Raw genomic sequence first — 16,205 nt, 5'->3', positions numbered from 1 at the left:
AAAAAATAGGAAAGTAAAACAGGCCATCTGTGTAAGACGGTATGACAGCTGGCAGCAAAGTGACGGATCATGCAGAAGCTTTGACTCGGTAAGGGTGAAAGCATATGGTTCTCGAACGATGGCTTCATACGAAACACAGATGCATAGATGAAGCGGGGATGTTCAATTGAGCACCCAAGGCAGCAATGGCAGTCCAAGCCAAGCTAGGACAGCGAAACAATGATTCGCGATGAGGGATTTTCGAAAGTTCGATTTGAGGCAGCATAGATGATTTCGCCACGACAGCAGGGTGCATGCATCCATGAAGCACCGACTGATTACAATCAACCCAAAAAGGAATGTTGCGGACATCTCGTGTCTCCACTGTTGGGCAAACTTGTTGTAGCCAACCGCAAGAAGCATTCACGGGAGGTGATGCGAATGTGATGGTAGAATGCTGTGGACGATAAGCCATCACACACCAGAGGCACTGATCGACAATGAATGGGCATAGTAACAAGAATTGGCTGAGCAGTAATATAGAAGCTGTTCACGAAACATAAATAGGGCCAACGATCCTTCATCTCGATGTTATCTGGATCAATAATCGTTTCAAAGTATATCTCCTCAAACAAATCCATAAGACATAAAGTCTTGATCTTGATATAACGCGTTTCAACTTTTAGAAATCTCCATCAAAGCTCAATAGGCTTTGTTCAAGCCTAGCCTATCAAATATTCGGAGGGCGGTAGGACCACCAGGTCGAGCCAATAGAATATAAGGCAGAAGGTGAAACAGCGAATCTGCACCAGGTACCAGTGAGTTTGATCGTGACCCCAGACAAGCATTCTCTGACTGATCTGATAGGCATGTGTTTTTACAACCAGAAGAGATATGCTTGTGGAGATTGGAGTTGGACCAATTTTGCTCACCGCTGCAATTACGAGTACCGTACTGGCGAGACGTGTGGTATGAGACTTGTTAACATGACCGAGTTTGAGTCGGCACAATGCCGTCTTTGTGAGAAGATCGAGACCAAATACCGGCGGCGAAGCGCCGAGATGGAACGGTTGAACCGGTGGAAACGGGAGGGAAGCACTCTTGTGGCCTCCATGGATCGATCACAGAAGCTCATATCGGAACTTGACAAGGAGATCCGCCAGCTTCAGAGAGAACGTGATGACCGACGAAAAGCACTGTCTTGAACTGGCGTTTCTTATTAATAGGGGGGCTATGGCGCTGGCGAACTGGAGCTGGATTTTTTTATTCTTTTTTAGATTCCCTTATTTGCGATTTCTTTTCAATTCAGTCCTAATTTCGGTGCAATGATTTCATGTCTCACAATCATGGGTCATTTTGCTCATGTGGCTCGTTGGCTGTGTCATCATGCTGGGTTGTTTCCATCAAAATGAAAACAGACCCATCTGATGATTGGAGGAAAAGTTTGGATTTGATGGGAACCTGATGTCGATTGAATATGAGACCCAATGAAGTGTCCCGAATCCCGCAAATCGTGCGTCTCGTGTGGTATCCTCAACGATCAGTTCCACTCAATAAGCGCCTATATTCTTGGTGAGCGCTTCGCCGATAAGGATAGGCAAGTAGCCCCGTATATAAGCAACTGCAAAAAATGCAAGAGGAATTGGGCAAAGAACTTGAACGAGAAGACATCCCATATTTCTCAGCTACCCAGTATAGACACCACATCCACCAGCGATTAGTGTCTGGATATCAATGCCACTGAAACAGCGTGGTTGGATTGTTTCTAGTATGAATGTGAAGCCCCGCGTCCATTGTATGTACTCACATGGGTCTAACCGAATTCAGTTAGCTCAGTTTAGTGAGTCGGCCCTCCGTCTCGTTTTCGAATCCGTAATAAGATGAACAGCACCGGTGAAGCGAAGTACTTCTATCATCAGTCCTTGTTCCCTTACAGCTTGAAAAGGTTGGTATATTCCTACCGATTTCCAATTTTGTCACAGAGCGTGTTCAACTCCTGGATATTATGGAATACTTCCATCAAAAGGAGAGGCCGCATACCGGCAAAACCTCATGGCGAACCGACGCGATGGCATTTGTTGTAGATGATGATGATGCCTTCATTCATAATCCTGCCGTAAGAATGGAAGTAGGAGGTGGATTGTCTCTAGACACTGCTTATATATGAGGGCTTCACGCCAACACCCTCCGCCAACACCCTCCGTACGGAGTACATTCAGCATCATCCAAACGCCAGATGCAACCGGACCTTCGAAGCTACGTGGACCATTTATCTTGATTCGGATAGCTCTGCAGCAATTTTGATCGAATTGGCATGAAGAACACGAGAGCAGACATGAGAGCTCGGGTGTCTGTTGTGCAAATTGACGCAGCCGCCTGCCACGTCACCAGTGAACAACATTAGTTACGCTTCAGAGCCGGCGGTAACTACTGGTACGTCCATGCCCATCCTCTCCGAGTCAAAGGTATGTTTCAGCGACATATGCTTTCACGGACTTATAGCTTGAATCACGATAGTCTCGGGGCTGTGGTAGATTACTGAAAGGGAGTTTTCAATGAGAACAATATGGGATTATCTTGATCGAGTAACTGAACAAGAAGCAGTCTTTCATGCTTTATTTGATGTCCCCCGCCTCAGGCTCGTCATCAACTTTAGCCAGTCCATGCTGCTTCAGCAGAGCATTAATTTCGTCGGCGTTCCACAGGTGGTGGTAAACCTTCCCTTCCTGAGTCTTTCCCACCGTTGCAAATTCAACTGTGAGAAGAGGAATTAGTAAATTTCGCTCAGTAGCAGTAGTGGGAAAGAGTCGGGTAAAATTTCCATGCGCCACCACTTACTCTTCTCACTGCTTAACTTTGTAGAGTCCATAGTCTTGCTCAGGACCTTGACGGCCATGGCACACGCCTCCTTCAAATCACAGTCTTCCTTGTAATCTTGTTTGAGCAGACTCTGAGCACTTGCGTTGTTTGCTCCCACGCTAGTGGCCTTCCAACCACCGTAGTTACCACTGGGGTTGCTCTGGTACAACTGGAACTCCCGAAGAGGATCGTAGCCGGCATAGATGAACGAGACACCAAATGGACGGAGACCACCATGCTGGGTGTATCCCTGTTTCAAATCGCACAGTCGACGGACCAGTTGCTCACATGGGATTTCTTCGTCGTAGGTAAGAAGATAACGCTGGGCGGCTTGTCGAGCGTAGTTGATTAGGATGTTTGCATCTGCCGTCATACCTGCCACGGCACAGATCATGTTACTACCCGGAAGATTAGCTTTTGGAGACAGCCACGAGAAAATGTCTGAAAAAAATATCATCCGTACTCATTCAGAGTGTAAAGTTTCTCCGCAGAAGTATCCTGCTCTAGCAGCTTGCTAGTCACCTTCTTCTCCGCCGCAAGAACGATTCCATCTTTGGCTAGAATTCCTAGAGCCGTGCCGGCGTGCGAAATTGCTTCGAGCGCATATTCAACCTGGTAAAGACGACCTCGGGGGAGAAGATGGTAGTCTATCGAACAGCGTCATCGGTTAGCTAGAGCTTCCGGGCAAGGAGGATTACGGAATGAGCGTACCCTGGAATCGTATCGTCGTGACATATCGAATGTGACGTAAAAGCGGGACAACTAGAAATAGAGGAGCCTTTGTAGATGAGCGAAGGCGGAGGGAAAAGAAAGGGAGGTTGTGATGAGGAGTGGGCAAGCTGTGTAGGGTGGGTTGGGGTGAGCTCCAAGTGACAGTCAGTGACCAGGCAACTCGCCCTGCGCGTCCAGCGGCTTGCCATTTGCCAAGCTCGGGCCCACGCCTTTACCTTTAGTTTCAATGCGAAGCTCTCGACTGCCGCAAAATTGCATGCGCTTTCCGCTACAATAATAGTTGTACCAATTCTTCTATGGATATAAATATCGGGAAATTCTTAAGCCAACGATCCATCTAACCCATATTCTCGGTACATCGCGATTATAATGCTCAAGTCCACCTATACCCCTCCCCCTCCACTACCACCAGGGTGGACCGAGCATAGAGCTCCTTCGGGTGCGTCACATCGCTATTGTCATGGAAGTTCTCTTGTCTGACTGGACACAGGCCACTTGTATTATTATAACTCGCAAACAAAACAATCAACCTACACTAGACCTCAGGCGTCCCCGGCTCAACCTCAATCGACCCCTTCTGCACCCGATACCACCCACAACGCTCCCTATCTTACTCCAGATACTTTACCTCCATTTTCCTCGACACCTTATGCACCTCATGGATTTGGGTTTGGCACATATAGTCAAAGAACGCCTCAACATGGTCAAGATCGGGGCGGCTTTCGTGGTGGAAGAGGCTATCACGACCGCAGAAATAGAGGGACGGAAGATAGGCCGAAATCAAAACATGCCCTACCCAGCTGTGCACCATGGGTACTCGTCAAAACCAAACTGGGAAGAAGATTCGTCCACAACCCTGAAACAAATGAAAGTTTCTGGAAAATCCCACCGGAGATATTGAAAGGAGTCGTGGAGTACGACCGTGTAGAGAGAGAGAAGAAAGAGAAAGCGGAGCGCGGTGAAGACATCGATGACGAGAGTTCCGTGCTTGAAAGAGAAACCGAGCCATCTGGTGAACAGCATCAAGAGCAGAAGGGCATCACCCCGGCTGCATATGCGGGTGAAGAGAGCGACGAATACGAGGAAGTCGAAGTCACAGATAGCGAAGGCGAAGATGAGTACCATCCTTCCAAACGGCCGAAAACGGAGGGCGACGATGGTCAACAACAACCTTTGGAGTTCACGGAAGAGGATATTGAGTATCAACTCGCCGCTATGGGCGAAGAATATGGCCTTGACCCCGGCGAATACGGTGAACCAGGCGAAGATGGCTGGGAAGAAGGTGCTGAGGGATTACCACTCACAGAAGAAGACGCAACTGCTCTGTTCCGTGACCTTCTTGATGATTATCATATTAACCCGTATGCAACCTGGGAGAAGATTATTGAAGAAGGCCGGATTATAGAGGACTCTCGTTACACCGCGCTTCCGAATATGAGGTCGCGTCGGGAAGTTTGGTCTCAGTGGAGCCGTGATCGGATCCAAGTGCTTAAGGAGCAGAAAGAGAAAGAAGAGAAAAAGGACCCGCGCATCAAATATCTAGCTTTCCTTGAAACACACGCTACTCCCAAGCTATACTGGCCAGAATTCAAACGCAAGTATCGCAAAGAGCCCGAAATGAAAGACACTCAACTGTCCGATAAGGATCGAGAGAAGTTCTATCGTGACTTAATGTCACGGTTAAAACAGCCGGAAAGCACGCGCAAATCCGACCTCTCCGCCCTGCTGAAGTCCGTACCTCTGCATGATTTCAATCGCTCGTCGAACCTGGAAGCTCTCCCTCCAACGATCATTACTGATATCAGATATATCTCCCTCCCTGCGAAGGTTCGCAATCCCCTTATTGAAACCTACATATCTACTTTGCCGCCGCGCCGGAGCAGGGTGAGCATATGACTGCGGAACAACGAGAAGAGGCAGAACGTAAGAGGATGGAGCGCGAAAAGCGTGAGAAGGCTCTGGCAGAACGTGAGAAGCAAGTGCAAGAGGACAAGCGGAAGCAGCGGGGAGACCTTGCCCGTGGGAGGAATCTTCTAAGAGAAGGAGAGGCAGAGATTGAAGAAGCTCTCAGGATAGGCAAGGCCGGGTTACGAAGCCATATAGAGGTCGAGCAAGATGCGTCAAAGGAAGGGGAAGCCCAGGAAGGGAAGTGATCCATAGGTAGTAATCATGTATAGTACAAATCCATTCAATTGCTATTGTCTGGCCAACAGCAGCCCGCCGAACCGTCACGGCTATGGGACCAATGCATTTCCTTCCAAATCTCCGGACAAATTATTGGTTCGATGTTGGTCACAGGGTGACAACAAATACTCATACCTAATAGATACAAAATAGCCAAAGCGCCCGCCTTGGAATCCAGTCATGTATGTTGACACATTAGAGAACACTTTTGTGCGACTTCGTATAGATCATGGGGTATCAATGTAATTATGAAAAGTTCAAGACCTCCCTTTGTAAGAAATGACACCTTCTCCGTTTTCCCAGTTTGATTCTTTCCGGTCTGTTACCTGAATCTCCAGTTATCCCAGTCGTCATCGTCATCGTCATCATCGTCGTCGTCATTTTCTTCATCTTCCTGGCCCTTTTCATGGCCTGACACTGTGGCGCCCGAAGCTGGACCATCCATCAAACCAACATCTTGAACCCCTGTGGCCCTCATATTTCTTAGCTCCTCACGTTTGTGCTTCAACCGTCTAACCCGCTCCTCTAGCTGTTCCATCTCGTCGAACTCGTCTTCTAAGAAGCGGGCTGCGTCTTCTCGTTCACCTTCGGCCTCGGCCTCACGACCACGGGCTATTGTGTCATTCTCTTTCTCTTGTTGTGCTGCCAGCTGCTCGGCGGAAACCGGTGCCGCTGATATCGTCGCCTGTGCGGCGACAGCGGCAGGCGCTTGTGGTGCCCGGGTTGGGGCCGCTACTTCACGCTCAAAAGCAGCCCACTCGTCTTCATCAATTGTCTTGGCTTGCTCAGTCGTGTTATTCGATGCCGCTGCTGCCTCAGATGGTTGTGCACTAGGTTGAGCGGAAATCTGCTCGGCGTCTTCGTCTGATGGGGGTTCCGGGCCAGCAGTATCTTGCTCTGAGAGTTCAATGTCTTCATCAAGGGACTGGGCACTCGGTGGCTGTACAGTACGAATATTCGCTGACTTTGGATCCGCGTTTGCGATCGCGTGTCTCATTTTCTTGCGCGTCAAGTCATCTTCAGGATCTACCTTGCGCTTCTTGGTAACACGGTTTGTTGTTGTCGTTGCTGCTCTTCCGGTCTGATTTGAGCCTTTGCGAGAAGCCAGTTCATTTCGAAGTAACGATCGAACATCCGCCATCGTTATGAAGATAAATCCCCTTTTTTTTTTTATTAATGTTTGACTTCTTTCTGTTTTTTTTATTAAGAGAGCCGTTGCTGATTGTGATAAGGTATTCCAAAATATCGTAGCTGGATTAGACTAGTGTTAGATGCAGGACGATCAGGAAAATGCAGTGCGCAATCTATGTGGGGATACGGAGAAGCTTTCAATGAATAAACGCGCGACGAAGAGGAACCCTGTTTGGCGTTGTGCCAAGACCTCCCCGCCGAGCCGCACCCAGGCATTCACGTGTTTTCTGACTCAGCAGGCGACCGCGACTCCGTCTTCATCTCATTCCTCTTCTGCCAACTTCATCTCCTCATCTCCCCATCGCCTCCCTGACAACTGACCTGTCGCCAAACCCATCAGAAGCTACTACGCAGTCGCTTGGTTGCCAATCTAGTATCGTCGGATTGCAAGCCATATCTATAAATCTCAGCCAACATCAAGACAGCGCTCACGCGACCCCGCTCACGCCAAGCATTCACGCTGCGCGCGAAAGAGGAATTCATCAGAGTCAGGACACCGAAACCCGGTGTTGAAGTACTGTCGCTACGCGTTGTGTCTTAAATAAATCTTTGTGGAACCAAATTTGAGAAGATAAAGTAATACCTGTGTGGACCAAGCCGCAGTGCCACTGTCCAGCGTCTTCTCCTGTGTATTACTTGAACCCTCTGATGCCGTAGAACGAGATTTGGGTGGCGCTTGTCCCAGGTTACTCTACATCGCACCGTAGAAATCTTTTGCATCTTATCATTATATATCCCCACCATGGCCGGTAAGCTCATAGTAACCACAATCTTGCGGACAGTATGTCAGTCCACATAGGAGTGGAGTGACGGTTGAAAGCAGATCCCCAACTCAGTCTGAATAGCCAGCTAACTGTGACGTCAGAAGAACCGCGACGATCAGGTCGCTCGACCAAGGGTCAGCACAAGAACCTCGATCTTATCCCTGAAACACCTGCGAAGAAGCCCAAGTCGAAAGCGCAGCCAAAGGAAAAACCGCCGAAGCCCTCCGTCGAACCAACACCTGCCCCCAGTGAAGAAGAAGAGATTATCCGATGTATATGCGGAGAATATGAAGAGGAGGAAGACGTTGAACGTGATATGATTTGCTGCGATCGCTGTTCAGCGTGGCAACATAATGACTGCATGGGTCTCACATTCGCGAAGGGCGAGGAGCCTGACGAGTACTTTTGTGAGCAGTGCAAGCCTGAAAATCATAAGGTTCTCTTAGATAAGATTGCGCGTGGTGAAAAGCCTTGGGAGGAGGCGGCTGAAAAAAGGCGCAAAGAAGCTGAGGAAAAGAAAGCATCGCGTCGCAGGAAGGGTAAAAAGGGAGGCAGAAGAGGCAGACCCAGTGAACCCAAGCCTGAGCCCAAACCCGAGCCTAAAACCGAGGCGAGCACACCCGCACGTACAGCAGCTTCGTCAACCCCAGCCCCTGCTCCTGCTCCTGTTCCTGCACCCGCCGCCTCGTCTGCCCCTCCAGCGCCTGAGGCTCCTGAGGCTTCCCCAGCACCCCCATCTGTTACACCTACCACCGAGAAAAATGGTGTCGTCCCCGATGCCCGGTCGGCAAGTGCTCAAAAACGCAAGTTTGATGAACATCAGGACGTGTCTACGCCTGAACCTGTAAGTGCTCTGGCTAACACCTTCGAACAAGCTACTCAGATAACTAATCACCTTATGATTCAGACACCGAAATCGAAACAGCAGAAGGTCTCTCCCCCAGCAGATACTGTGATGTCTGGCGTGGAAGAAACCCAAGTAAAGGATGAAGCTAAGGAACAGCCTTCACGCCAAAACTCTACCGCAGAATCGGCAGTGGTTGAGGGCGTAAAGACTGTGGAAGAACTCTCTAATCCTGCTCGGAAAAGTGCGGCCAGTGCTCTGGTCAGGTTATTTGTAGATCAGGTCTCTGAAGCCCGAAGGCGAGGTTCCTTCAGCTTGTCGGATGGGAAGTCAGCGGAGGAGGTCGCACGGCAACTCGCTCTCTCAATCGAGAATGCAATGTATGAGAATTTCTGCGGAGGATCTGGAGAGACCACAGAGCAGTATAAAGCACAATTGCGGACGATCTTGTTCAACGTAAAGAAGAATCCTTCTCTACGGGATCGTCTGCTCGTAGGTAGTTTACTCCCAGATACCCTCTCTAAGATGAGCTCCCAAGACATGGCAAGTGAAGAACTGCAACAGAAGGATGCCGAGATCAAGCGCGAAGCCGAAAGGCAGCATATTATCGTGCAAGAGCAAGGGCCAAGGATCAGGCGGACCCATAAAGGCGAGGAGCTGGTTGAGGACGATAATCAGAATGTGTCCAGTGAGCCCGTGTTCTCCGCTGCTCCCCGTCGAAGCTTAGTCGATGCAGATGGCAGCCAAAGCCCAGGTCCTCAGCAGCCCGGCGAAGGCGATAACGCTCAGAAAACTGGTAATCAACAAGCGTCTGACAGCAAACTCGGCGACGGCATTTCTCACGACCAGCACTTCCCGCCTAGGGCTCACTCTCCTGGCGGCACTGAGCACGACCAAGTGTTTCCAGAGGTGGCAACCCATATTCGACAGCCACTACCGACTGGAAAGGCTCAGGCCGATGCAGAGATTGATCAGCTTTTGAAGGACGATGAACCAGAGTCGCCGCCTTATTCACCTAAGGATTATAATGACGAAGGAGCAGTTTGGCGTGGCAAGGTCATCATGAACCCCATTGCCGAGTTTTCCTCCTCGGCCAAACACGTTGGGGGTGCCGACCTCAGTGGACGAATTCCCTGGGATCAGCTCGCGCCTTCGACATTGTTAGTGGATGGCAGAATTGACATCCAACTGGCCAGCGAGTATCTCTGCAACTTGCGTTTCAGTACTTCCACAGACGTGTCAGTTATTTGTATCGGCCGGCCCGAGTTGCCAAAAGAGCAGGCAGGCTTCGATAAGCTCTTCAACTATTTCTCGGATCGCAAGAGATACGGCGTGGTGGGCAAGCATCCGCTGGCGGCCGTCAAGGATACTTATCTTATTCCCATCGAGGCTGGGTCGACTAAGAAACCCGAGTTCATTGAACTCTTAGAGAACAATACTCTGGAGGATCCAACTCCAGAACGGGTTCTTCTCGTCGTTTTTGCTGTGAAAACTTCTGAATCGAGCCCTCCGTCAGTACAGCCTTCATCGCACCATCCAAGCCAAGAGCCCATGGCTTCTGCGAGTCCGGCGACACCTCAGCAACAACAATTCATGACTCCTGGGCCACGGCCTGTGTCTCAAATCACCCCAGCACCTTCGAACTTTGATGGAACGCCACTGGCACATTCCCCATATGGTCAGCAGCAGCACCAATTTCAACACCAGCATCCTCCACATGCCCCCCAATTTGCACCGTATCAGAGTCCAGCGCCACAAAATCAGGCCCCGGTCACGGGTCTTGCAGCTGCCGTCCAGGTACTGGGTACTCAGGCTAGCTCCCCAGCTATTCAACAGCTCTTACAACAGGCGCCGAACGCGGATGTCACCCAGCTGAGTGTCGTCCGTGATATCCTGTTGCGACGGCCGGAGACAGCCCTGAACTACGAAATCCTGATGCAGGAATTGGTCCAGGCTACGACGAATGGACATACTCTACAGCAGAATGCAAAGTAGATGGCTATAATACGACTGTATAGTAATCATCGGTTCTTTTTCTTAGGTTCGTTTTGGACATGGTGTCTGTGTTGTACTGCTGTTACTCTTACTGGGATGGGGAAAATGGGATATTGGGTGATCACGGGATATCTACATTTGTTTTCGCAACGAATTTTCAGCACAGCGATGGATATTTTCTTTACTCAATTCATATCTGAACTCTTGCAGACCAACTTATTCTTGTAGCTTTCTTTGCTTGTCAATGCCGTCCTATATACTCCATCCAGTATCCAAATATGAAACTCAGTTCGTGCTTTGCGCTTCCATACCACCATTACGTAGCACTAGCAACTTGCGGCTCAAGCAAGCAGACCAACTGTATTTGCAGAAGATGGCCCAGATTTGGATTTTCAAGACTAATACTTTATCCTATTAACACATATGACAATTCATAACGTCCTGATAGAAAGAATAACGCCTGCGCTATGCGAATCCAGCAGCAAAAGAAAAGAAGAGTAGTGAACAGCCACCATTATCACCACCGTCCACCACGCTTCTTGTAGCCGCCACCACCACCATACCGAGGTCCTCTACCACCACCCGAGCGGCCACCCCAGCCACCGTCCTCGTCGTCGTGATGGCGAACTGGTGGTGGTCTGCCCTTGAGCTCCTCGCTGAGTTTCTTAAACGTCTTGCGCATGTCCGAGTAACCCATGTGCATTTTACCGAAGAAATGATCCGCCAATCGACGATCGTTATCGAGACGACTCAGATATGCGCCGCAAACATCGCATACCTGCAGCTTCTGATGACCAGACGGGCCAGAGGTATCCTGCAGATTCTTCAATTCGCGCTCGCACGTTTCCTTCTGGTGTTTGGCTGTGCGGATCTTGTGCAATTCATTGTATGCCTGCGCAACGGCGCCGGTTTCGCCTAGGACGGAAATCTCAAGCAGACCGCCGTTGATCGTTTTGGTATAGTCAGAGATTTGTTTGAGCTATTAAAGGTCAGCAACTGGCTTTAGTCCGCTTGGCGAAGAAACTATCCTTACCAGGTTGTTTGTCTGTCGGATTTCGTCCGGGGTCTTTTCCAGCCGCCGCTGTGCGGAATCAATTCTCCGGTCACAATCATCAATGTATTTCTGCATGTCTCTCATGTAATCGAAGTCGAAGCCCCATTTCGCCTTCTCCGCCGCCGAAGCTGTCTCATACTCCGTCTTCAGACCTTCACTATGCACCTTAGGGCAAGGGCCAAGATCTTGCTTGGTATTGGTGAAGAGATCATGCGGGCATGTGCCGACGAGATATGAGCGACAGACTTTGGCATCGGTAATAGAAAGCTGAGCGTTGCGGGAGGGAGCACCAGTGCCCATGAGCTGGTCCGCTACGAGAAGATTTCTATTAGCTAGGGCTTGAGCTGCGTCATTTTTGTTAGAGCTAGCTTACCTCCCATGAGCTGCTCGAGCAGCTTTCTCTGTTCCGCCGCCATGATGCAATGACTCCGAGAAGAGGATGTTCGTGCGAAAAGAGTGGGGATACGTATATGAGAGCTGTTGCGATGAAAGACGATTATTCTGCGGAGTGGCGCTAAACGCGGTCGCGGCTGCGCTTACTATAAAGGTCATTGGCCCCTTTCGGTAAGCGTCCGAGCATTAGGTAGTCCAGATGTTCTACCCCATAGAACGTCAAAGCCATGGCCGAGTGACCTGAAGGAGGATTCCAATTTAATCCGATTACCAACAGCTTCTTTCAAGCCCGGTGCCAGCTATCTTCCTCCCTGAGCGCTGCCCGATATTACGTCGCGGGATCTAGACGCTAAATTGTTCTGTCTCCATCGGCTCGGAGAGCTACCACTCTACAACCCGTGCATGGCTTGATATTGGGTTGAGAGGTATTCTTACAATAGTCCTTGGAAACTTTCTCATTGGCAAGCATGACGGAATGATTGTCCCTTCTCTTTTTCCGCTCTTTCTTGTCGCGTTGTCCTCGCTCACCTACGCGGCATCCGACTACCATGAGAGCCTCACCTTACAACCATTGCCGCAGTCATCTTTATTGGCATCCTTCAATTTCCGAAGCAATGCTTCTCAGGCGTCCTTTGACGAGCGGAATTTTCGCCACTTTCCCCGTGCGCTAGGCCAGATATTGCAACATGCTCACACCAAGGAGTTACACCTGCGATTCACTACAGGCAGATGGGATGCTGAAAGCTGGGGGTCGCGCCCCTGGAATGGGGTTAAAGAAGGAAACACGGGTGTCGAATTGTGGGCATGGATCGATGCGGCAGATGATAAAGAGTGCGTACAATGTCATTTGGAACCCTGCGCCTTGGATGCATATGCTGACAAAGATCAAGAGCGTTTGCGAAATGGATTACGTTGACCCAGTCCCTGTCTGGTTTGTTCTGCGCATCGCTCAACTTCATCGATTCAACTCGGACTACCCGACCAGTTGCATCTTTTGCTCTCGCCGGAGACCATCCAGCATCGAGTAACCTACATCTTTTGCATGGCACGCTTCCGGGCGAGGTTGTCTGCACAGAGAACCTTACACCCTTTCTGAAACTTCTACCGTGCAAAGGCAAGGCCGGTGTTGCCAGTCTGCTTGATGGACATAAGTTGTTCGATGCGGCCTGGCAAAGTATGTCGGTTGATGTGCGTCCTGTGTGTTCTAGTCCCGATGATTGTCTGGTGCAAATCGAGCAAACCGTGGACATTGTGCTCGATCTTGAAAGATCAAAGCGGCCTCGAGGTGAGTCGAACGAATCTTGTCATCATTCATCTGAGTCATTAACAAGTGTTAGACAACCCAATTCCGCGACCAGTTCCGAATGATCAGCTTGCCTGCGATACATCGAAGCCATATCACTCAGATGACACCTGTTATCCTTTGGAGAAGATGTCCGAAGGCGGCTGGTCTCTAAGCGAAATCTTTGGGCGCACTGTCAGCGGCGTTTGCCCCTTAGGCGGTAGCCAAAGCTCCGAGGAAACTATCTGCCTGCGCGTACCCCATGAGCGAGGAGTTGCTGTCTCGGAAGGTGCGGTTGAGACTCGGAAGCCGGATGGCTTCACTCGGTGTTACACGCTACAGGGCTCCAGCGCATTTGATCTGGTCATGCCGGAGCAGGAAGCTACAACCCATGTTCCTTTAGATGAGCCTGTCCTGCGTGCGGAACGGACGATCGTTGGCCACGGGGTGGAACGGGGTGGTATGCGGATCATCTTCGATAATCCGTCCGATACGGACGCGGTAGACTTCATGTATTTTGAGACCCTCCCGTGGTTCTTGCGCCCGTATGTACACACGTTACAAGCGACAGTCACTGGACGTGATGGGATCCGTCGACAAGTTCCCACTTCACAGCTCATCACGGAGACTTTTTACCGCCCAGCAATAGACAGAGAACGCGGCACGCAGCTAGAGCTAGCTTTATCAGTTCCAGCCGCCTCTAGCGTGACTCTGACATATGACTTCGAGAAGGCCATCCTACGGTACACCGAGTACCCACCCGACGCCAATCGTGGTTTCAACGTTGCCCCTGCGGTGATCAAGCTCGGTGGACATGAAAACCCGATCTACATGCGCACAACTAGCCTTCTTTTGCCGCTGCCCACGCCGGACTTTAGCATGCCGTACAACGTGATCATCCTGACTAGCACAGTCATCGCTCTGGCGTTTGGCAGCATTTTCAACCTCTTGGTCCGTCGCTTCGTCTCCGCCGAAGAGGCTGCCGCACTCACATCACAGACATTAAAGGGTCGCCTGGCGGGCAAGATAGTGGCCATCCGGGATCGTATAAAAGGGAAGAGCGCAAAGGTTGAATAGTCATGTCACATATAGAATCAATAATGCACATACATACGTTATATGTTCTTCACTCTTTTCATGACACCTAACCCACGTATAGTTGCATTATAATACAAGATCTCAAGATACCACAAAAACTCCAGTAAACAAATTCGTAACATCAGATCAGCACGCCCCGCCATAACCCATTTAGCCAAACCTATTAATCAATCAGCACCCAACACCAATCCAAAGAAGAAACCTTGAAAGACTTACATATTCCCCAAAGTCTTCTTGGCCGTCTCCCACCCCGGCAAAGTATCCGAACCCCCCGGCTTTGTATTCATGAAACTATGATCCTCAGTCGCGCACGTCCCCTCCTGCTCCCCAAGTTCTCTATTCCTCCGATCCATATAATTCCTCTCCGCCATACTCTTCTGTTCTCTTAAACTCGAGAACTCGTCTGCAGATGACAGTGACGTCTTGATTTTGTCCTAACCAGACCTGTTAGCTCAGCTACGTCAATGTATCACCACATTGGGTTTTTGGAAGGAGGATACGATACGAGACATACAGAGATATGGCCCGTTCCTTCTCCACCGGTTCCACCCTTGAGGAATCCAGAGTCGCCCCAGCCTCGTCCGCCGCCGACGTTGTTGGCTGGTGTTGGCTCGACGCTGGCGCCGCCTCTTGTACCGCCGGAGGGGTGTTCATTCATATGGGTGTTCGCTCCGGACATTTTGCTGGTTGGTTTGGTTTGGTTTGGTTTGGTGGATCTGGGGTTTAGGTTTAGTATGTATGTATGTATGTATCTACATACTTCGGGGAGGGGATATATATAGTTCCCGCTTTGGAAGGTTAAGGGAGTATAGTCTGGTGTTTTGGGGCGCTTACCTATATGTTGAAGTTGAATTGAGACAATGTTTGCGTAGAATGATAACGAGAATTATCTATCGAGAAATAAACGTCTTTATACCTCGAGGATATGCCACATGGACGAGGTCCTTGGACGAAGAAAGAGAGCACAATGATCTCAGTGATATCATCATGACCGCACGCTGTGCTTCTCATTGGCCGCCACGGTGCTGAGTCAGCGGGAACTGGAGCGTTACCGGATTGGGTAGTTAGGGTATGCACCGTCTGGAGCTTGGAAGTATACTGGCCCTCGACTTGATATTACTGAAGCTGTGTGAGATGGCAATTTAGGCTACAATGAGAGTCGATGAGAAAAGCTCGTAATGGGTAAATCGATGCAAGTCTATAACGGACTCATTATGTATACGGCTGCAAAGCAACTGGTTGGTTGACGGTGATGATGTGATGTTGACAAGGACGATAACTCGGTGACTTTTTCTTACTGAGCTTGTCCAATACATCCGAGATCCTCAGTCTTAGCCACGATGTTGGATCCAGGGGGTGAATATTTCGTTGAAGACATACAGACATTCTATATCTCCTGAATCCAGGGTCAGGGCCAAACGGCTGTCCGATGCATCCAGAATATTCTTGATCCCCGAGATCCTGGAAGCTATATTCTACTGAGTTTTTGACTGCGGCACGATCCGCAATATCCACGGATATCCACAATCCATTGTTACGCGGGGGGCTTCGTCGTCCGTCAAGTCCTAAACCAGTTAGCGGACCACGTAAAAGGGGTTCTAACCTGAAGTCGGTCGTCCTTTGACTTCCGTCGTCAATGAATGCAGTCGACACAAGACTGCCGTCGATACGGGAATGCAGTCGATACGGGACTTGAGTCCAAAGGACTAGGTCTACTAAGTATATATACTTAGTAGTTAGAGAAGTATAAAAGAGTGAAGACTAGTTTTATCACTAAAGGTAACTCTATAGCAATAATGTTAAGATTAATTATAAAAAACTATAAGTTTT

The 16,205-nt window shown here is 49.7% G+C and overlaps 7 protein-coding genes across 7 annotated transcripts; 3 read left to right on the top strand and 4 right to left on the bottom strand.

Annotated features, from left to right (window-relative positions):
- Positions 1-2,528: 2,528 nt before the first annotated feature.
- Positions 2,529-3,828, bottom strand: pre9 (proteasome core particle subunit alpha 3; the record flags this gene model as incomplete). The annotated part of the gene is made up of 5 exons (XM_015550427.1): positions 2,529-2,734; positions 2,818-3,236; positions 3,302-3,485; positions 3,550-3,677; positions 3,731-3,828. 5 exons carry the CDS (start codon positions 3,826-3,828, stop codon positions 2,595-2,597), a joined length of 969 nt encoding a protein of 322 aa, XP_015406396.1. The 3' UTR covers positions 2,529-2,594.
- A 111-nt stretch (positions 3,829-3,939) lies between these two features.
- Positions 3,940-5,723, top strand: ANOM_005169 (FF domain protein; the record flags this gene model as incomplete). Its single annotated transcript, XM_015550426.1, has 3 exons — positions 3,940-4,009; positions 4,061-5,397; positions 5,454-5,723. 3 exons carry the CDS (start codon positions 3,940-3,942, stop codon positions 5,721-5,723), a joined length of 1,677 nt encoding a protein of 558 aa, XP_015406387.1.
- Positions 5,724-6,076: 353 nt separating this feature from the next.
- On the bottom strand, positions 6,077-6,895 carry ANOM_005168 (uncharacterized protein; the record flags this gene model as incomplete). The annotated part of the gene is made up of 1 exon (XM_015550425.1): positions 6,077-6,895. The coding sequence occupies one exon, from the start codon at positions 6,893-6,895 to the stop codon at positions 6,077-6,079; it is 819 nt and encodes a 272-aa protein (XP_015406388.1).
- A 792-nt stretch (positions 6,896-7,687) lies between these two features.
- On the top strand, positions 7,688-10,548 carry ANOM_005167 (putative PHD finger domain protein; the record flags this gene model as incomplete). The annotated part of the gene is made up of 3 exons (XM_015550424.1): positions 7,688-7,726; positions 7,795-8,553; positions 8,617-10,548. 3 exons carry the CDS (start codon positions 7,688-7,690, stop codon positions 10,546-10,548), a joined length of 2,730 nt encoding a protein of 909 aa, XP_015406389.1.
- Positions 10,549-11,065: 517 nt separating this feature from the next.
- ANOM_005166 (LUC7 domain-containing protein) lies at positions 11,066-12,018 on the bottom strand (the record flags this gene model as incomplete). Its single annotated transcript, XM_015550423.1, has 3 exons — positions 11,066-11,527; positions 11,582-11,913; positions 11,976-12,018. 3 exons carry the CDS (start codon positions 12,016-12,018, stop codon positions 11,066-11,068), a joined length of 837 nt encoding a protein of 278 aa, XP_015406390.1.
- A 452-nt stretch (positions 12,019-12,470) lies between these two features.
- On the top strand, positions 12,471-14,354 carry gpi16 (GPI-anchor transamidase subunit GPI16; the record flags this gene model as incomplete). The annotated part of the gene is made up of 3 exons (XM_015550422.1): positions 12,471-12,826; positions 12,886-13,280; positions 13,333-14,354. The coding sequence occupies 3 exons, from the start codon at positions 12,471-12,473 to the stop codon at positions 14,352-14,354; spliced, it is 1,773 nt and encodes a 590-aa protein (XP_015406391.1).
- A 171-nt stretch (positions 14,355-14,525) lies between these two features.
- Positions 14,526-15,054, bottom strand: ANOM_005164 (uncharacterized protein; the record flags this gene model as incomplete). Its single annotated transcript, XM_015550421.1, has 3 exons — positions 14,526-14,535; positions 14,592-14,809; positions 14,890-15,054. The coding sequence occupies 3 exons, from the start codon at positions 15,052-15,054 to the stop codon at positions 14,526-14,528; spliced, it is 393 nt and encodes a 130-aa protein (XP_015406407.1).
- Positions 15,055-16,205: the final 1,151 nt, after the last annotated feature.

The sequence above is a fragment of the Aspergillus nomiae genome, assembly GCF_001204775.2.
Source record: "Aspergillus nomiae NRRL 13137 chromosome Unknown contig00155, whole genome shotgun sequence".
Taxonomy (NCBI): Eukaryota; Fungi; Ascomycota; class Eurotiomycetes; order Eurotiales; family Aspergillaceae; genus Aspergillus; species Aspergillus nomiae.
This window is presented reverse-complemented; position numbering and strand designations above follow the sequence as displayed.